Raw genomic sequence first — 21,715 nt, 5'->3', positions numbered from 1 at the left:
TCAGAAGGAGTATAAGATGGGTCAATTCATTATTGCCAGTTTTGCATTACCGCCTAAACTCAATTTCACCCCCTAAAGTTCAGTCCGATATCTGGCTCTGTGGTTTGCTGAAGATTCCTGTTTTTAAGTATTACCTTGAAACATGTCATTATGATGAAAACTGATGGAGGAATCTTCTGCTTTTTCTTCCCTGCCCAAAATGTGCCAGCTTTGTCATGAAGATGGTGCTCCTTTAATGTGAGCTTAATTCAGGCAAACTTTCACTTGGGGTCTCTGTAGGGCCTGTAATTTCTGCTGTGATGCTATTTCCCTGCGGATTGAGCAGTGATGTGTTGTCTCTTGCTGTCTTTGTGTCCCATAGATCTCAGTGCGACAAATGAACCAGACGCGGTTTTATATCACAAAGAACCAGAACTCGGTGGTGCAGGTGAATCTGCTGCTCATGGCGCTTCCTCCTCAGCTATCTCAGGATGAGTACCTCTCACTCCTAAAGAATTACTTAGAGATCAAAGGTAAGTAAAGAGACACCACAGGTGTTGAAAGTTAAAGAGAAAAGAACCAAGGGTTCATTTGTTTGGTTTTTATTTTTGGTCTATTTGACTGGTCGAGTTGGATTATCATGTCGGTGTTTGTACATTGATAAAGAATGATGAGAATAAACTTGCATTTATACAGCCGCTAATCACATCTTTGGGACATCCCACAGTGTTGAAGATCCAGTGAATCATTATTGAAGTGCAGTTGCTGTTATGCTGGTAAAATGTGGCAGCTAGTTACTCCGCACAGAATGGTGGGGATGTAGTCTCTACCCCCAGCAACAAGCAACATCCTATTGATTTCACCTCTTCAAAAAGGAGCTGGAGACATTTGTTTGGGAATGGGTTTGGAGGTACGGGGCTAGGTGTAGACTGAGATCATCAGATATCTGCAGGGCACAGAATAGTGCTGGGGCTGGAGTTCTGTGTCTGGGATCGCAGGCCAGGCTGCAATAGTGGAGATTTTATTGGATTATCTTTGGGGCCAGGATATATTTGTACAGAATGTCCCTGCAGGCACTGAATCCTTCGATTGCCCACGGGTCCTGGTACACTCTTGTCTATCCTTAACCACCTGTTTTGTGCTTGCACTGTAACACGAGAAAGACACAGTACAGTTTTACAGCAATACCACACTGTATCAGAGAGAGTTGCATTACTGCGATAAAACACAACTGAATCATCGCAATCGATCCGTGTCCATTGGAACAACTCAATTTGAACAGGGCAGGAAATTCTGTTGGTAAAATTTGACACAGATCCCAACATTTTGAGCTTATTGCAAAATCCTGTGTATGTCAATCACTCCAATATAAAATCTAAAATGCATTTATCTTAAAAAAAAATTATATAAATTACCAAAAGATTTTATGGGTAATTGAGCAATGCCATGGTTGCGAGGGGTCTGGGGGGGAGAATGGGGGCTGCAGTGCTGAAACACTGCCTCTGATCTGTGTTGCCTTCTAGCCAAATTGTGAAACTGAATTCAATAAATCCGGCAATTTGTGGGCTGGCACCAGAAAATGACCATGGAATCTACCAGATCATTGTTAAAAACCCAACTGGTTCACTAATGTGCTTCAGGGAAGGGACTCTACCACCCTTACTAAGAACATAAGAGTGCACTTTTTGTCTCTGTCTCTTGTTCCAGTTGTCTCCACTGTGCTGCAGTGCCTAATTTAAGTCCCTTTTTGTTGGTACCTGTGACTTTTGTTCTTTGTGCAACATATAAACAAAGTAATGCACAAAAACTTTAGAAGGATCAACAATTTAGTTTATGTTTATAAAGCGCCTTTAACACAGTAAAACGTCCCAAGGTGCTTCACAGGAGCGATTGTCAAACAAAGGAGGAACTGACGCAAATCAATATCTCTAAGGATATGGTGTTAAGGAAGCTAAAGGGATTGAAGGTGGACAAATCCCCAGGGCCTGATAACATGCATCCTAGGGTACTGAAGGAGGTGGCCCTAGAGATAGCGGATGCACTAAGGATGATTTTTCAGAATTCATTAGACTCGGGAACAGTGCCGATGGATTGGAGGGTAGCTAACGTTACCCCACTATTCAAAAAGGGGGGTAGGGGAAAAGCAGGTAATTACAGACCTGTAAGCCTTACATCAGTTGTGGGCAAAATGCTGGAGTCCATCATTAAGGATGAAATAGCGGAGCACTTAGCAAATGGGGACAGGATAGGACAGAGTCAACATGGATTTACAAAGGGTAAATCGTGCTTGACTAATCTATTGGAATTTTTTGAGGGAGTAACTGGTAGAATAGATGGGGGAGAGCCAGTAGATGTGGTGTACCTGGACTTCCAAAAGGCCTTCGATAAGGTCCCACATAAAAGATTAGCATGGAAAATTGAGGCTCATGGGATAAAGGGGAAAGTTTTGGCGTGGATAGGGAACTGGCTGTCAGATAGAAAACAGAGAGTTGGAATAAACGGCTCATTTTCTGAATGGCAGGCAGTAACAAGTGGGGTACCACAGGGATCTGTCCTGGGCCCCCAGCTGTTCACAATTTACATTAATGACCTGGATCAGGGAGTCGGATGCAGCATTTCCAAATTTGCAGACGACACTAAACTAGGAGGGGGGGTGGGCTCAGAGGAAGAGACCAGGAAGCTCCAGAGCGATTTGGACAGACTGGGCGATTGGGCGGATAAATGGCAGATGCACTATAATGTGGACAAGTGCGAAGTTATCCACCTTGGGTGCAGGAACGGGAGGGCAAATTATTATTTAAATGGCAATAGAGTGGGAGAGGGGGAAGTACAGAGAGACCTGGGTGTTCTTGTACACCAGTCACTGAAGGCGAGCATGCAGGTGCAACAGGCGGTCAAGAAGGCAAACGGTATGCTGGCCTTCATAGCAAAAGGGTTAGAATACAGGAACAGGGATACCTTGCTGCAGCTGTACAGGGCACTGGTGAGACCACACCTCGAGTACTGTGTACAGTTTTGGTCGCCTCATCTGAGGAAGGATGTTCTTGCCATGGAGGGGGTGCAGCGGCGATTCACCAGGCTGATACCAGGAATGGCGGGAATGACCTATGAGGAGAGACTATGTAGTTTAGGGATGTACACACTGGAGTTTAGAAGATTGAGAGGGGACCTCATAGAAGTGTATAAAATTCTGACAGGTCTAGACAGACTGGATGCAGAAGGAATGTTTCCCTTGGCGGGTGAGAACAGAACTAGAGGACATAATTTGAGGATAAGGGCTAAACCATTTAGGACAGAGATGAGGGGGAATTTCTTCACTCAGAGAGTGGTGAACCTGTGGAACTCATTGCCACAGAGGGCAGTGTACGCCAGCTCATTAAATATATTTAAGAGGGAATTAGATATATTTCTACGGGCAAAAGGGGTTAAGGGTTACGGAGAGAAGGCGGGGACGGGATACTGAATTAAAAGATCAGCCATGATCTCATCGAATGGCGGAGCAGGCACGAAGGGCCGAATGGCCTACTCCTGCTCCTATCTTCTATGTATCTATGTATCTATAATTTGACACCGAGCCACATAAGGAGATATTAGGGCAGGTGACCAAAAGCTTGGTCAAAGAGGGAGGTTTTAAGGAGCGTCTTAAAGGAGGAGAGAGAGGCGGAGAGGTTTAGGGAGCGAATTCCAGAGCTTAGGGCCTCGGCAACTGAAGGCACGGCCGCCAATGGTGGAGCGATTATAATCAGGGGTGCTCAAGAGGGCAGGATTGGAGGAATGCAGAGATGTGGAAGGGTTGTGGGGCTGAAGGAGGTTACAGCGATAGGGAGCGGCGAGGCCATGGAGGGATTTGAAAACAAGGATGAGAATTTTTATATCGAGGCGCTGCTTAACTGGGAGCCAATGTAGGTCAGTGAGCACAGGAGTGATGGGCGAATGGGACTTGGTGCGAGTTAAGACACGGTCAGCAGAGTTTTGGATGACCTCAAGTTTACGGAGGGAGGAAGGTGGGAGCCCGACCAGGAGTGTGTTGGATTAGTCAAGTCTGGAGGTAACAAAGGCATGGATGAGGGTTTCAGCAGCGGATGAGCTGAGGCGGGGCGGAGACGGGCGATGTTACGGAGGTGGAAGTAGGCGGTCTTTGCTATGCTGTGGATATGTGGTCGGAAGCTCATCTCGGGGTCAAATATAACACCAAGGTTGTGAACAGTGTGGTTCAGCCTCAGACAGATGTTCGGGAGAGGGATGGAGTCAGTGGCCAGGGAACAGAGTTTGTGGCAGGAACTGAAGACAATGGCTTCGATCTTCCCAATATTTAATTGGAGTAAATTTCAGCTCATCCAGTGAGCAGAGTATCGGCACAAAGACAGCACCAGCTCATCCTGCCATCAGCACAGAAACATTCAGCATTGTCATACATTGATCGAATGTACATAATGATTTGAGAATGCTTTTTGTGTGACTATTAAACTGTCAATACTTGCAGTAGATTGTAAGGAGAAAATAGTTGCATATGAACCAAACTTGAATCTAACATTGTGTCAGAAATAATGAAAACCAGTAATCAGTAGTAAGTTGTATTTCTAGTCAAACCTTTTGTAAGATTATATTCCAGGAACATGCAAACCATGACGGTTTGTTGGAACAGTTTTACCATTCTGTTAGTGCAAGGAGCAATCTTTAGAATAATTGTAATGTTCTGAACGTAACTATGGTGATGGTGCTGTTATACAATCTTAGTAAGAAGGATTCAGCAATTTCCAGTCTCAATAGCAAAAAATGTTCTCATTGTTTGAATAATTGGAATTCTGGAGAATCTGACCGCTGTCACAAATTTGTTTGTGTCTTGATTTTATGTTTGTGGTTTCTGCTGTACAAAGTTTTTAGCATGGATCTATATGAAAATAGACTGAAATAAATCTGTTTCTCTCCCCAGGGAATCTGGTATCCCTCAGTTATGTTTACGCAGATCAAGGTATGTCGCCCTTTTATTGTAAAACCAAAATTAGCTCAGGATTAATAGAAGTTGTTTAATTGAAGTTTAGATGGTGAATTGCAATAGAGTTCTCACTCTTGGTACCTAAGTACAGTGTGATGAAGCTGCGATTGTTTGTTCGTTGTTTAACGATCCGAGTGTTAGTGCCAGAGGTTCTGCTCTCCTCTCTTCACCTTTACAGGCTCCTCTGTATTGGAGAGGCCAAATATAGAGTGCATTTGTTGAATAACTCTGCCTTCCCACCTGGCTTGTCATGTGAACTCTCTCCCATTTGATTATTTGACCTCTGTCTGCGGCCTCCGACAAATCGTCTACCGCCCGTGTTTTGGCTGCTGATGGGCGCCTGGTTTCACCATGGCCTTGATGTTTGACAATCTTCACACAAGAGTATTGATGATTTAGGAGCTGGAGTTGGAAGCTGGGTTTCTAGTGGTGAGTACGTGTACCAGGTGTTGGTTGTGTCCTGCCCCTAACTTGCTGCTGTTTGTTTCAGGTGCCACTGTGCTAGAAATCTCGTGTTTTGCTGAAGCGGAGAGGATTTTTATGCTAGTTAAGGATACGACTATCAATGACAGACAGCTCACAACAGTTATAATCCCTGACATTCAGGTAAAGGTCCGAGGAGCTTATAAATGGAGCTGGGGTGGGAGGTAAATTGGATGATTCGTTCCAAGGCAGATCGCATGGGTTGCCACACAACGCGGAGAATAAGATTAAAATCTCACTGCCCATTGAATGCAAGCTTCAATGGAGACTGTTAGATGAATATGAACAAGGAGTAATTAACTAGACTTTCCTCACCTGCCTCCACAGCAAAGTTTCCCTTTGGAAAGAAATGAGAAAGAACTTGCATTTCTATAGTGCCTGTCACGACCTCAAGATGTTCCAAAGCGTTTACAGCCAATGAAGCGGAATGTAGGAAACGCGGCAGCCGGTTTGCACACAGTGAGCTCCCATAAGCAGCAACGTGATAACCAGATAATCTATTTTAATGATATTTGTTTGAGGGATAAATATTGGCCAGGTCACTGCGGAGAATTCATCTGCTCTACTTTTGAAATAGTGCCATGGGATCTTTTACGTCCAACTGAGAGGTTTAACATCTCATCCAAAAGGCGGCACCTCCGTCAGTGCAGCGCTCCCTCAGTACTGCCACTCCAACAGTGCAGTGCTCCCTCAGTACTGCCCCTCCGACAGTGCGGCGCTCCCTCAGTACTGCCCCTCCGACAGTGCGGCGCTCCCTCAGTACTGCCCCTCCGACAGTGCGGCGCTCCCTCAGTACTGCCCCTCCGACAGTGCGGCGCTCCCTCAGTACTGCCCCTCCAACAGTGCGGCGCTCCCTCAGTACTGCCCCTCCGACAGTGCAGCACTCCCTCAGTGCTGCCCCTCCAACAGTGCAGCACTCCCTCAGTACTGCCCCTCCGACAGTGCGGCGCTCCCTCAGTACTGCCCCTCCAACAGTGCGGCGCTCCCTCAGTACTGCCCCTCCGACAGTGCGGCGCTCCCTCAGTACTGCCCCTCCAACAGTGCGGCGCTCCCTCAGTACTGCCCCTCCGACAGTGCGGCGCTCCCTCAGTACTGCCCCTCCGACAGTGCGGCGCTCCCTCAGCACTGCCCCTCTGACAGTGGGGAGAACTCGTCTGCTCTACTTTGAAATTGTGCCATGGGATCTTTTACGTCCAACTGAGAGGTTTAACATCTCATCCAAAAAAGGGCACCTCCGACAGTGCGGCGCTCCCTCAGTACTGCCCCTCCGACAGTTGTGCGCTCCCTCAGTACTGCCCCTCCAACAGTGCAGCGCTGCCTCAGTACTGTCCCTCCGACAGTGCGGCGCTCCCTCAGTACTGTCCCTCCGACAGTGCAGCGCTCCATCAGTCCTGCCCCTCCGACAGTGCAGCACTCCCTCAGTACTGCCCCTCCGACAGTGCGGCACTCCCTCAGTACCGCCCCTCCAACAGTGCGGCGCTCCATCAGTCCTGCCCCTCCGACAGCGCAGCACTCCCTCAGTACTGCCCCTCCAACAGCGCAGCACTCCCTCAGTACTGCCCCTCCGACAGTGCAGCGCTCCCTCAGTACTGCCCCTCCGACAGTGCAGCACTCCCTCAGTACTGCCCCTCCGACAGTGCGGCGCTCCCTCAGTACCGGCGCTCCCTCAGTACCGCCCCTCCGACAGTGCGGCGCTCCCTCAGTACTGCCCCTCCGACAGTGCGGCGCTCCCTCAGTACCGCCCCTCCGACAGTGCAGCGCTCCCTCAGTACCGCCCCTCCGACAGTGCGGCGCTCCCTCGGCACTGCCCCTCCGACAGTGCGGCGCTCCCTCAGTACTGCCCCTCCGACAGTGCGGCGCTCTCTCAGTACCGCCCCTCCGACAGTGCAGCGCTCCCTCAGTACTGCCCCTCCGACAGTGCGGCGCTCCCACAGTACTGCCCCTCCGACAGCGCAGCACTCCCTCAGTACTGCCCCTCCAACAGCGCAGCACTCCCTCAGTACTGCCCCTCCGACAGTGCAGCGCTCCCTCAGTACTGCCCCTCCGACAGTGCAGCACTCCCTCAGTACTGCCCCTCCGACAGTGGGGAGAACTCGTCTGCTCTACTTTGAAATAGTGCCATGGGATCTTTTACGTCCAACTGAGAGGTTTAACATCACATCCAAAAGACGGCACCTCTGTCAGTGCAGTACTCCCTCAGTACCGCCCCTCCGACAGTGCGGCGCTCCCTCAGTACTGCCCCTCCGACAGTGCGGCGCTCCCTCAGTACCGCCCCTCCGACAGTGCAGTGCTCCCTCAGTACCGCCCCTCCGACAGTGCGGCGCTCCCTCAGTACTGCCCCTCCGACAGTGCAGCGCTCCCTCAGTACCGCCCCTCCGACAGTGCAGCGCTCCCTCAGTACTGACCCTCCGACAGAGCAGCGCTCCCTCAGTACCGCCCCTCCGACAGTGCAGCACTCCCTCAGTACTGCCCCTCCGACAGTGCAGCGCTCCCTCAGTACTGCCCCTCCGACAGTGCGGCGCTCCCTCGGCACTGCCCCTCCGACAGTGCAGCGCTCCCTCAGTACTGCCCCTCCGACAGTGCGGCGCTCTCTCAGTACCGCCCCTCCGACAGTGCGGCGCTCTCTCAGTACTGCCCCTCCGACAGTGCGGCGCTCCCTCAGTACCGCCCCTCCGACAGTGCGGCGCTCCCTCAGTACCGCCCCTCCGACAGTGCGGCGCTCCCTCAGCACTGCCCCTCCGACAGTGCGGCGCTCCCTCAGTACCGCCCCTCCGACAGTGCGGCGCTCCCTCAGTGCCGCCCCTCCGACAGTGCGGCGCTCCCTCAGTACCGCCCCTCCGACAGTGCGGCGCTCCCTCAGTACTGCCCCTCCGACAGTGCGGCGCTCCCTCAGTACTGCCCCTCCGACAGTGCGGCACTCCCTCTGTACTGCCCCTCCGACAGTGCGGCACTCCCTCTGTACTGCCCCTCCGACAGTGCGGCACTCCCTCAGGGTAAAGGGCAGTGGGAGTGGGACTAATTAAATTGCTTTAAAAGAGCCAGCACAGGCACGGTGGGTCGAATGGCCTCCGTTTGTGCTGTGAGATCCTGCGATTCTATGATTATGCAGTTGAGCCTCTGGCGTGGGACTCTCATCCTTCTGACTCAGAGGCGAGAGCGCTCACTGAGCTAAGTCTGACACTTTAACTTGTCCTAAGTATGGTAGTATTGCATTGTAACACCAGAGGGCAGATGTAAGAAGTCACACAACACCAGGTTATAGTCCAACAGCTTTATTTGAAATCACAAGCTTTCGGATCGCTGCTCCTTCTTCAGGTGAAGTGGAGAAATGCATAAAGACACAGCTTATATAGTCAGAGAATCATGTCAGATGTTTACAGGTAACCTTTCCAACTGCCATTAATCACACCTCGGCAGAGAGATAATCACAGCAGTCAAAGGTGTGAATGGTGTCCAAACAGGTCAGTCAGGGAAACATTACATCAAAGAACAATGAGGTGGGGTCACAAGGGGTCAAATATTGCAGATGCTGGGGTCTGTGTGAAAAACAAAAAAAGACAAAAAACATTTTTTTTGGCTGGAAATCACAGCAGGTCCGGCCGCATCTGTGTAGAGAGAACAAGCCAATGTCGACTCGAGTCTGGATGACCCTGCATCAGGTGGGGTTACATATAGCGTGACATGAACCCAAGATCTCGGTTTAGGCCGTCCTCATGGGTGCGGAACTTGGCTATCAGTTTCTGCTCGACGATTTTGCGTTGTCGTGTGTCTCGAAGGCCACCTTGGAGAATGCTTACCCGAAGATCGGAGGCTGAATGTCCTTGACTGCTGAAGTGTTCCCCGACTGGGAGGGAACACTCCTGCCTGGTGATTGTTGCGCGGTGTCCGTTCATCCGTTGTCGCAGTGTCTGCATGGTCTCGCCGATGTACCTACGGAACTCATCCGCTTCATCCTTGACCACAATGTCTTCACCTTCGACAACCAGTTCTTTACCCAAACACACGGAACAGCCATGGGGACCAAATTCGCACCCCAATACGCAAACATCTTCATGCACAAGTTCGAGCAAGACTTCTTCGCTGCACAGGATCTCCAACCAACGCTATACACCAGATACATCGACGACATTTTCTTCCTATGGACCCACGGCGAAGAATCACTGAAAAGACTACACGATAACATCAACAAGTTCCATCCCACCATCAAACTCACCATGGACTACTCCTCAGAGTCAGTCTCATTCCTGGACACACGAATCTCCATCAAAGACGGACACCTCAGCACTTCACTCTACCGCAAGCCCACGGACAACCTCACGATGCTTCACTTCTCCAGCTTCCACCCTAACCACGTTAAAGAAGCCATCCCCTATGGACAAGCCCTGCGAATACACAGGATCTGCTCAGACGAGGAGGAACGCGATGGACACCACAGACACTGAAAGACGCCCTAGTAAGAACGGGATATGACGCTCGACTCGTCGATCGACAGTTCCGACGGGCCACAGCGAAAAATCGCATAGACCTCCTCAGAAGACAAACACGGGACACAACCAACAGAGTACCCTTCGTCGTCCAGTACTTCCCCGGAGCGGAGAAACTACGCCATGTTCTTCGCAGCCTTCAACATGTCATCGATGACGACGAACACCTCGCTAAGGCCATCCCCACGCCTCCACTACTCGCTTTCAAACAGCCGCCTAACCTCAAACAGACCATCGTTCGCAGCAAATTACCCAGCTTCCAGGAGAACAGCGACCACGACACCACACAACCCTGCCACAGCAACCTCTGCAAGACATGCCAGATCATCAACACAGATACCATCATCACACGTGAGGACACCACCCACCAGGCACATGGTACATACTCATGTGACTCGGCCAACGTTGTCTACCTCATACGTTGCAGGAAAGGATGCCCCGGAGCATGGTACATCGGCGAGACCATGCAGACACTGCGACAACGGATGAACGGACACCGCGCAACAATCACCAGGCAGGAGTGTTCCCTCCCAGTCGGGGAACACTTCAGCAGTCAAGGACATTCAGCCTCCGATCTTCGGGTAAGCATTCTCCAAGGCGGCCTTCGAGACACACAACAACGCAAAATCGTCGAGCAGAAACTGATAGCCAAGTTCCGCACTCATGAGGACGGCCTCAACCGGGATCTTGGGTTCATGTCACGCTATATGTAACCCCACCTGATGCAGGGTCATCCAGACTCGAGTTGACATTGGCTTGTTCTCTCTACACAGGTGCGGCCGGACCTGCTGTGATTTCCAGCCAAAAAAAATGTTTTTTGTCTTTTTTTGTTTTTCATACAGACCCCAGCATCTGCAATATTTGACCCCTTGTGACCCCACCTCATTGTTCTTTGATGTAATGTTTCCCTGACTGACCTGTTTGGACACCATTCACACCTTTGACTGCTGTGATTATCTCTCTGCCGAGGTGTGATAAATGGCAGTTGGAAAGGTTACCTGTAAACATCTGACATGATTCTCTGACTATATAAGCTGTGTCTTTATGCATTTCTCCACTTCACCTGAAGAAGGAGCAGCGCTCCGAAAGCTTGTGATTTCAAATAAAGCTGTTGGACTATAACCTGGTGTTGTGTGACTTCTTACATTTGTCCAGTCCAACTCCGGCATCTCCACACTAGAGGGCAGCACAGCACTGAAGAAAGTATTAAGTTCTGTGGATGGCCAGAGTGGAATCACAATGGTGCTGACTCACTGTGACAGAGTTCATCAAGGGACAACCCCCTTAAGATATTTTCTGACACCAAAAGATGTCCCATATGACCCTTGGCACTCATGCAGTCTGTGAAAGTGAGCCTTTCGTGCAAGTACTGCAAAAATGTGCTTCAGAAAGGACCATTGAAGTAACAGGGAGTGAGCAGGGGAACAGGATTGGACTCAACGACTCGTGGGGAAAAGGACCGACACAAACTGATGCACCTGTTTCTGTGCTGGAACATTCTATGATAGAATCTCTCTCCTCACTCTCTTCGTGACAATATTCAATTGATGACCTTTATCACTAACTCCCCAACCAGAACAAATAGTCTTTACAAATTCAATCTATCAAAGCCTTCATAATTTTAAAAACCTCAATTAAATCTTTTCTTGACCATCCCCGCTCCAGTGGAAATAACCAATTGCAGTAGACTGGGAGCGTTACCCATTGATTGAACGGACTGGGAGCGTTACCCATTGATTGAACGGACTGGGAGCGTTACCCATTGATTGAACGGACTGGGAGCGTTACCCATTGATTGAACGGACTGGGAGCGTTACCCATTGATTGAACGGACTGGGAGCGTTACCCATTGATTGAATGGACTGGGAGCGTTACCCATTGATTGAACGGACTGGGAGCGTTACCCATTGATTGAACGGACTGGGAGCGTTACCCATTGATTGAATGGACTGGGAGCGTTACCCATTGATTGAATGGACTGGGAGCGTTACCCATTGATTGAACGGACTGGGAGCGTTACCCATTGATTGAACGGACTGGGAGCGTTACCCATTGATTGAACGGACTGGGAGCGTTACCCATTGATTGAACGGACTGGGAGCGTTACCCATTGATTGAACGGACTGGGAGCGTTACCCATTGATTGAACGGACTGGGAGCGTTACCCATTGATTGAATGGACTGGGAGCGTTACCCATTGATTGAACGGATTGGGAGCGTTACCCATTGATTGAACGGACTGGGAGCGTTACCCATTGATTGAACGGACTGGGAGCGTTACCCATTGATTGAACGGACTGGGAGCGTTACCCATTGATTGAACGGACTGGGAGCGTTACCCATTGATTGAACGGACTGGGAGCGTTACCCATTGATTGAACGGACTGGGAGCGTTACCCATTGATTGAACGGACTGGGAGCGTTACCCATTGATTGAACGGACTGGGAGCGTTACCCATTGATTGAACGGATTGGGAGCGTTACCCATTGATTGAACGGACTGGGAGCGTTACCCATTGATTGAACGGACTGGGAGCGTTACCCATTGATTGAACGGACTGGGAGCGTTACCCATTGATTGAACGGACTGGGAGCGTTACCCATTGATTGAACGGACTGGGAGCGTTACCCATTGATTGAACGGACTGGGAGCGTTACCCATTGATTGAACGGACTGGGAGCGTTACCCATTGATTGAACGGACTGGGAGCGTTACCCATTGATTGAACGGACTGGGAGCGTTACCCATTGATTTGAATAGAATGGGTGTGTTACAGTTCATGGTAGATTTTTACCCCAGTGTCTCTGTCAGTGAAATCCATTTGGTCGATAATTTTCTGGAACGTTTAAAGATGGGAATATGAAGAACTTTGTTTTTTCACTGAAGTTATTGGTGGGCGTATTTCCCTGTCCGTGTTGGAAATGAAATAATTGTCTCCTCCAGTGACGCATTAGCCTAACTTCCAATAAATACTCGAGAGGCTCAAAGCAGGATCCCTTATTAAATGTTACAGATCACTAGGAAATAATGTCCATTCTATTCCCAGGAGACTAAGGAACTTTTATTTAAGGTATTGAGTTAAAACGTTGCAACGTCAAGTGATATTCCTTTATCTGTTCTGTCAATTTCTATCTTTTGTCACTAGCTGCTTTGCCAAGAGACAGCAGGTAAGTGTTAGTTGTAGAACATAGAATAGGGAGCCACCTATAGCCCTAGTGTCTGTCTTAGCCCTGTGTGTAGAGGATATATGTTCTCTGTTTCCTGTATTGCTGTATCTGTGCACATGGAGCCACCTGTAACACACTTTTGAAAAAGGTTGGACAACTTCAGCTTCAAAAGATTAACCATTTGTATCTGAGGTGCCTCCAACATAGAGGATAAATTGAACGAGGTTCCCACCCTGTGCGGATCAGAGGATCGGGCTGGAGAATCACTGTCCCTGATTTGCAGTCCTCCTGATTTTCCAGTGATTGAATGATCTAAAAATTGGATGCACCACAAATCTCCGATCGGCACTCCTCCCACGCAAAGCTGTACACGGATTTACCCCATCGTATATATATTTTAAATATATATAAAACATCAGCAGCTTCCAACAATATCTGAAACAATGTCAAAACATTTAATAGTATTTAGAGATTTGCTGTTACATTGATGTGCAATGGATTCATTGCCTTCTGCTTCTGTATTTTGTGTGTTTTTTATATTATATAATTGTAGAGGAATTGGCAATTTTGTGAAAGATTATTGAATGTGTAAAATGATTATTAGTAACAACTGGATTTAATTCTGGAACATGAACCGCTTTCTGCAGAATTTGCTCCATTTATCAGATCATTTGCGCCTTCTAAATATTTAAATTATGTTAATACACAGTGCGTTAAATTGGCAGTCGAATTGGCTAGTGTGCATATTAATCCCTTTTGTGTTTGCAAAGTGCCACTGTGTGCATAGTTTCGGCTAAGGACTACAGAATATGAACATTTTAATCAATTCTGGTTAGGAACCCTTGGCTAGGAGGCTTTGACTGGGATTCTGCCCCTGTTCCAGCCTGGAGTCCTTACCTTCATAGTCTGAGGCTTCCAGCAAGGACAAATCATGTAATTACCAAATATCATATTTGGCTATAATTGACATAACACGGATTAACGGCGAACCTTGGTGTTGCCAGACTCATTGTATCCTTTGTTACGGTTTTTACATTTCGATAAATCCACAGAATAACAAAAGTGATAAAAAATTGATATTTGTTATTTATAATAAATAGGAGCAGGTGGAGGCCATTTGGCCCTTCGAGCCTGCAACTGACAAACATTATTCTCTGAAACGATAGCAAAATACTGCAGATGTTGGAAATCCGAAATAACAACAGAAAATGCTGGAAAAACTCAGCAGGTCAGGCAACATCCGTGGAGAGAAATTTGAGTTGACGTTTCGGGTTTGACCCTTCTTCAAAACTGGAGAGAAAAGGAACTGGATCGAAGGCAGGGCTGCGATCGGACAAAAGAATAAAAGAACCAAAAGAAGTAAAAGAGATTAGAAGCTAGACGAGATGGTAATAGGCTGGGATTAGGTGTAAAGTGTACTGGCAGGGCAAAAGATAGCTGCCAGGTGTGAGAGAGAAACAAAAGGAAAGGGGGGGGGGGGGGAGGAAAGGAGTGGAAAAATATAAGTAAAAATGAAATAGGGGCCGAGGTTATGATCTGAAATTGTTGAACTCGATATTGAGTCCGGAAAGCTGCAGAGTGCCTAATCGGAAGATGAGGTGCTGTTCCTCGAGTTTACGTTGAGCTTCCGTGGAACAGTACAAGAGGCCAAGGACGGTGAGGTCCGAGTGGGAATGGAGCGGTGAATTGAAATGACAGGCGACCGGAAGCTCGGGGTCACCCTTACGGACTGAACGGAGGTGTTCCGCAAAGCGGTCACCCAATCTGCGTTTGGTCTCCCCAATGTAGAGGAGACCGCATCGTGAGCAGCGAATACAGTATACTAGATTGCGAGAAGTACAAGTAAATCGCTGTTTCACCTGGAAGGGGTGTTTGGGGCCCTGGACAGTGGGGAGGGGGGAGGTATAGGGGCAGGTGTTACATCTCCTCCGCTTGCACGGGAAGGTGCCAGGCGAAGGGGAGGGGCTGTTTGGGGTGATAGAGGAGTGGACTAGGGTGTCTCGGAGAGAGCGGTCCCTGCGGAATGCTGAAAGGGGAGGGGAGGGGAAGATACGTTTGGTGGTGGGATCACTTTGGAGGTAGCGGAAATGCCGGAGGATGATCCGTTGAATGTGGAGGCTGGTGGGGTGAAAGGTGAGGACAAGGGGAACCCTATCGTGGTTCCGGGAGGGAGGGGCAGGGGTGAGGGCAGAGGTGCGGGAGATAGAACTGACACGGTCGAGGGCAGTGTCAACCACGGTAGAGGGGAATCCTCGGTTGCGGAAAAAGGAAGACATGTCTGAAGCACTGGTGTGGAAGGTGGCATCGTCGGAGCAGATACGGCGGAGGCGGAGAAACTGGGAGAATGGAATAGAGTCCTTACAGGAAGCGGGGTGGGAGGAAGTGTAGTCCAGGTAGCTGTGGGAGTCAGTGGGCTTGTGGTAAATATTGGTCGATAACCTATCCCCAGAGATGGAGACGGAGAAGTCGAGGAAGGGAAGGGAAGAGTCCGAGATGGACCATGTGAAGGTGAGGGAAGGGTGGAAATTGGAGGCAAAGTGAATGAAATTGTCAAGTTCAGGGCGAGAGCAGGAAACGGCACCGATACAGTCATCAATGTATCGGAAAAAGAGGTGAGGGAGGGTCCCGAGTAGGACTGGAACAAAGATTGTTCCACATAGCCCACGAAAAGGCAGGCATAGCTAGGACCCATGCGGGTACCCATGGCAACACCTTTGATTTGGAGGAAATGAGTGGAGTTAAAGGAGAAGTTGTTCAATGTGAGAACAAGTTCAGCCAGGCGGAGGAGGGTAGTGGCGGATGGGGACTGGTCGGGCCTCTGTTCAAGGAAGAAGCGGAGTGCCCTCAGGCCATCCGGGTGGGGGATGGAGGTGTAGAGGGATTGTACGTCCATGGTGAAAAGGAAGCGGTTGGGGCCAGGAAACTGGAAACTGTTAAAGTGGCGGAGGGCGTCCGAAGAGTCGCGGATGTAGGTGGGAAGAGACTGGACAAGGGGAGAAAAGATAGAGTCAAGATAGGAAGAGATAAGTTCCGTAGGGCAAGAACAGGCTGAAACGATGGGTCTACCAGGGCAGTCCTGTTTGTGGATCTTGGGAAGGAGGTAGAAGCGGGCTGTGCGGGGTTGGGGAACTACGAGGTTGGTGGCAGCGGGGGGAAGATCTCCAGAGGAGATGAGGTCAGTGACAGTCTTGGAAAGTTGAGCTGAAGATTTTCTCTGTGCTCACCTGTTGTCACTCAGTAGGATCTGCGTAGGTAAGACATTAAACTGCTCTTGATCACACAACTAGCTCGGGCAACAAGGTAGTGAGTGCTTTAACACGGGAATGCACCAAGACAGGTGTAACCATTCTACACAACGACAACTTGCATTTATACAGCACCTTTAATGCAGTGAAACGGAGAAGAACATTGAAGAAACCTGAAATGGGATATACCCGGCACGAAACGTGTGTCTTAATCAGTTATGTTCACTGTATCTGACACATGCCTAGCGTCGTTACTTGGTTATGTTTGCTTTCCTAATATATATCGAATGTTATTAATATCTGACACATCACAGTGACGCTCGCTGTTCCTTACATAAATCGAGCGTTGTTAGTTCATTATTTTCACTGTTCTTGACACACATAGCGTGTTATTAATACATGGCTCGGTTTGAGAGTTGTTAGTCAGTTAAGTTCACTCTAGCTGACACACATTGCATGTCTTTAGCTGGTTTGCTTCGCTGTGTAGACTTGTAATCAGTCAGTGATTGTGGCTGTGTTCATTAATAACTTATGAATTATTTACTGTCAGGTCTCACAACTACCACAGGATTCCTTTCCTCTCCTTCTGTTTGTGAATCCAAAGAGCGGCGGCCTTAAAGGGCGAGAGCTTCTGTACAGCTTCCGGAAGCTTCTGAATCCTCATCAGGTCTTTGACCTTTCTAATGGAGGACCTCTATCTGGGTAATGTGTCATTTTCTACATTAAACCTTTGGCAAACAAAGGATTAGCATTTTAAAGATCTCTAACATTCAGTGCAAGAACATTCATTTAACTTCCGCCGAATGCATTGAATGGTGGCCTGCCCTTTGCCCTTTGGGTGCCCCTCTGGCTCACAGCAGCTGCAGCCCTCCCATCCGTGAGGCTGAAGAACATGAGCCGGCAGAGGCACGATGGGCCGAACGGCCTCCTCTGTGCTGTGTCAACCTTTGATTCTGTGACTTTCGAAGAATGGAAGAACGTGTATAAACTAGCGGAGTCGGAAAACAAGAGTCTGCTGGGTCAAAGGTCACTCCGCCTCTTTACAAAAAGAAAAATGAAACTTGTGTCTGTGGCGCTGATATAACGATACATCTAACAGAATACAACACTAGGCTTAAAGAAAGCATCACGAATATACTTGGAACAAATGAATAGTTCCACTCAAAATTTGCTCTTTCAGAACGGAGCTTAAAAATTCACTATTTTAACTGAAGTTGTGTTTAATGCATATTAAACCACTTGTGCCTAATGGATTTCTCGATTCGTTATCAGTTCCTGCGATCCAACTAACAGTCTGCGTAGGCTGACACTTAACATTCACCTCACCCACACAAGTATCATGTCTCAGGCAAGAGAACAAAGCCAGTGATTTAAATCAGTGTAGAAGGGCTGCACTTCTCAGCACTCTGTAACCCACCACACACCGGGCTCCCAAAAAAGAAAGTCTGAGCAAAGGAGAGGTTGATTTTGTTGCAATGAATTGAGCCTTTAATGAAAGCCGCGGGGACTCCGTGACATGTGTCACTCCAGCTGTGAGTGGAGGAGACACATTGCGGGTGGGCTTTCAGACAAAGAGGGCAGGAAGAAGATTGTCCCAGATAATAAAACGTAGAGCACCCGTAGGGAGATAAGAGACAGAACGTGTGAGAGAGAAAAGAAAGAAGAGGTTCCCCATCTGGCCTAGTCAGTGTGCGTAACATCAACGTTTTTGAGAAAAGGTTGTGATAGGTGAGATTTTATTCCCTCAAATTGACATACACAAATCTTTGACTGAGGCAGGACATGTTGAGAAGGCTGTTAAAAAACATGGGATCCTTGGCCTTATTAATAGAGGCACAGAGTACAAGAGCAAGGAAGACCTTTTATAAATCACTGGTTAGACCTCCGCTGGAGTATTGTGTGCAATTCTGGGCACCGCACTTTAGGAAGGATGTCCGGGCCCTAGCAGAACAGATTTACTAGAATGGTTCCAGGGATGAGGGACTTCAGATACGTGGATAGACTGGAGAAGCTGGGGTTGTTCTCCTTCGAGCAGAGAAGGTTGAGAGGAGATTTGACAGCGGTGTTCAAAATCATGAGGGGTTTTGATGGAGTAAATGAGGAGAAACTGTTTCCAGTGGCAGGAGGGTCGGTAACCAGAGGACACTGAGTGAAGGTGATTGGCAAAAAATCAAGAGGGGAGATGAGGGGAATGTTTTTACGCAGCGAGTTGTTGTGATCTGGAATGCGCTGCCTGAAAGAGCGGTGGAAGCAGATTCAAAAATAACTTTCTAAAGGGATTGGATAAATATTTACGTAATAAGGAAAAATTTGCAGGGCTACGGGGACAGAGCAGGGGGAGTGGGACTAATTGGAGAGCTCTTTCAAAGAGCCGGCACAGGCACGATGGGCCGAACGGCCTCCTGTGCTGTGAAATCCTATAATATTTGTGAAATACATGGAAGTGCAGTTAGCTGCGCCTGTATTGTGGAGACTCCTCAGGCAGGGCTCTGTGAAGTGGCGAATCATGTCTTGTTGCTATCGTTTATAACCTTTCACCCCTACAAGATGCATCTTTTTCAAGCCAGGAATTTCACAAAAGTCTTGGAGCATTTGACATACAGAATACCAGCTGGCAGAGTAAGTAATAAAATATTCAGGGCCTGGCAAGAGAAGCCCAGGCAGGTTACACATATTTCATGGTGCAAGGAAGCCGTGGGACTAGATTTCAGAGGCAGAGAATTCCCCACAACTCACCCTGGCTTTCTTTTGCTTTCAGTGATTCAGTGGGTGGTGTGTAGATTATCAGCCTGTGCGTTAATGCTTCATCTCCTACACATATATCTCACAACCCAAAGAGCAGGAATGAGGCGTTGCCGGTAACCCTTTGGAGCAAAATCTTAACCTGTTTTTAAAAGTTTTTTTTAAGTACTTTGTAGCGACGACAAGAAAATGCGCTTGCTGCAGAATTGAAGTTTGTTGTGTATATTTAAATAAAATCGCCCCTGCCACCAGCAGAGGGAGAGAATGGAAGCACAGTCTGCTAAATCTCTTACATATAATCTTAAATCTATTATCGTCCGCAGAAATTAATTAGTGTAAATTATCTCTGCACCTTTCCTCTTTTAAATTCGATGCTATGTCTCCTGGTTCTCTGGTTTGTGGCAATTTTGAACATGTTAGCGAGTTCAATTTATCTGTTCCTTTACAGATCTTGGCTGCAGATTCTGCCACTCTGTATTGGTGAACTAAAGCACTGGACCATTTATACCGCTCTTCTTACATTCTTAAATTTCTTTGCCCACCTTCACCTCCAGACTGCACACGTTCCGGCAGGTTCCGTATTTCCGAATACTGGTTTGTGGAGGAGATGGAACAGTTGGTTGGGTTCTGGGAGTGCTGGAGGAGATTCGACACAAGCTGAACTGTCCAGTGCCTCCTGTCGCTGTGTTACCTTTGGGAACAGGTGAGGTGGGAGGGGGGGATGGGTGGGGAGGATGGGGGGGATGGGCGGGGTGGTGGTGGGAGGATGGGTGGGGATGACAGCACGTTCAAGGACTTTGGAGAGGAAAGGGAGGTTGGAGATGGGGCAGTAGTTTGCAAGGACGGAGGAGGTCAAGGGTTGATTTTTTGAGGAGAGGGGTGATGACGGCAGATTTGAGGGAGAGGGGGACAGTACCTGAGGAGAGAGAACCATTAACAATGTCGGCTAACATGGGTGCCAGGAAGGGAAGATGGGTGGTTTAGTGGGAATCGGGTCAAGGGAGCAAGAGGTGAGTCTCAAGGACATAGTGAGCAGGAAGTGTGTCAACATTGAAGATTAGATTGGAGAGGTGGATGAAGGGCTGTGGGGACAGGGCGGGTAAATGTGATGGGACTATTTGCTCTTGTGGAGGGTAAAGGCCGACTCGGACTGGATGGGCCGAATGGCCTGTTTCCATGTGGTAACATCTATTTCTGTGGAGCTAGCGCTATGGAAACTAACAGTAAAATCTTCTTTATGCTCACAATTCAAGATCATACTTTTCAAACTTGAAAAATATCATAATTATATTATTAATAATGTATTAAAAATTTACATATGCAAATCTCATTAATGACCGAGTTCTGTTTTTATTATTTTAACTTCACTTTCCCTTATTTTGAACTAATGTTCTACACTAGCATATCTTTAAAAAAACTAATTGCAAACAGTTTCTTGCCTGTTTATCCTGTGTGTTGTCCATTTAGCCACTGACTGTCTGCAAACAGGTTTAGAAGGTCAGTTTTTCAGCCATTAGGGCCGCTGAGCATATGGATTGACAGCAATTTAATTGGTGTGAGCAGGGCCAACCTTTGATATAATTTTACCAATTAAGTGCAGGAGTGTGCTGTGCTGCAGGAGTTATTTAGACAGAAATCTGACAACCCAACTAATGCAGGCGAGATCCTCAGCGCTTTATGGCTTTCCCAACGTCCTCCATCAATTGGGAAAAATTCTTCTCCAATATCTGTTGCCCAGGCAAAGTGCTCTCCCGTAATGTCTTCAGGTTTTACTGATTGCCTCCAAGGTACAAAACACTGGGTGCATTCTAAGGGGTTTATATATGGAAAGGGCAGCACCCCTCAGCTGTTTACACACAAGTGCCAAAGTAGGTTGAGTTTTCAGACCATTCACACACACCATTGTGTTGCCATTGGTGCAAGTGCAAGGCACAGATGGAATGTGCCACTGACACGACACTGACTAGTGTCTCACTACCTTTCTTTCTTAAGGCAATGACCTGGCGAGGGTGTTACGCTGGGGACCTGGTTACAGCGGTGAGGATCCCTTCTCCATTCTGGTGGCAGTCGATGAAGCAGAAGAGGTCCTTATGGATCGTTGGACAATCCTTCTCGATGGCCAAGAGGTTGTTGAAGGCACAGAAAACGGCGTCCCTGAGCTGGAACCACCAAAGGTATTCGTAGCAAAAGATCATTGAAATAGGAGCTGGTCTGAGGGTCACAGTCGTGTGTTAATAATCTCATTGGAGTTAAGTGGATGAGAAAGACTGAAGGCTTCTGTCAGAAGGCATGATTCAGGCCTCTCGTCTGTAGAGAGAGAAATTCTGATGAAAGTCATCGACCTGAAATGTTAACTCTGTTTCTCTCTCTTGACAGGGTAGATACAGGGAGGATGTTTCCCCTGGCCTAGAACCAGGGGTCACAGTCTCAGGATAAGGTGTTGGTCATTTATAGAGTTTAGAGTTTAGAGTTTTACAGCACAGAAAGAGGCCCTTCGGCCCATCGTGTCTGCGCCGCCCATCCATCCCTGTCCAGTCTAATCCCATTTTCCAGCATTTGGTCCATAGCCTTGTATGCAATGGCATTTCAAGTGCTCATCCAAATGCTTCTTGAATGTT

General features: G+C 48.2%; 2 protein-coding genes across 8 annotated transcripts in view; one reads left to right on the top strand and one right to left on the bottom strand.

Moving 5' to 3' along the window:
• The window catches only part of gne (glucosamine (UDP-N-acetyl)-2-epimerase/N-acetylmannosamine kinase), a 467,449-nt gene extending 464,333 nt beyond the window's left edge, over positions 1 to 3,116 (bottom strand). For 2 of the 4 annotated variants that reach the window (XM_086005574.1, XM_086005594.1), the window contains exon 1: positions 2,938 to 2,968. Coding sequence is in view for 1 of the 4 variants with exons in the window: in XM_086005585.1 (XP_085861711.1) it covers positions 2,938 to 3,007 (70 nt within the window). In the remaining 3 variants the exon portion in view is untranslated. Of the gene's footprint in view, positions 1 to 2,937 lie in introns of all 4 variants that reach the window. The other 2 variants (XM_086005585.1, XM_086005603.1) reach the window with 2 other exon arrangements.
• Positions 1 to 21,715, top strand: part of dgkq (diacylglycerol kinase theta) — a 194,784-nt gene that overhangs the window by 135,662 nt on the left and 37,407 nt on the right. For all 4 annotated transcript variants that reach the window (XM_086005561.1, XM_086005533.1, XM_086005551.1 and 1 more), the window contains 6 exons: positions 362 to 512; positions 4,913 to 4,951; positions 5,466 to 5,581; positions 16,906 to 17,057; positions 19,652 to 19,800; positions 21,090 to 21,271. In XM_086005561.1, coding sequence (XP_085861687.1) covers positions 362 to 512; positions 4,913 to 4,951; positions 5,466 to 5,581; positions 16,906 to 17,057; positions 19,652 to 19,800; positions 21,090 to 21,271 — 789 coding nt within the window. The remainder of the gene's footprint in view (positions 1 to 361; positions 513 to 4,912; positions 4,952 to 5,465; positions 5,582 to 16,905; positions 17,058 to 19,651; positions 19,801 to 21,089; positions 21,272 to 21,715) is intronic.

Source organism: Somniosus microcephalus, chromosome 2, assembly GCF_052327205.1.
Source record: "Somniosus microcephalus isolate GS21.2 chromosome 2, FLI_Smic_1.0, whole genome shotgun sequence".
NCBI classification, from domain to species: Eukaryota; Metazoa; Chordata; class Chondrichthyes; order Squaliformes; family Somniosidae; genus Somniosus; species Somniosus microcephalus.
Note: the sequence above shows the minus strand (reverse complement) of the source record. Positions and strands in the feature narration are given on the sequence as shown.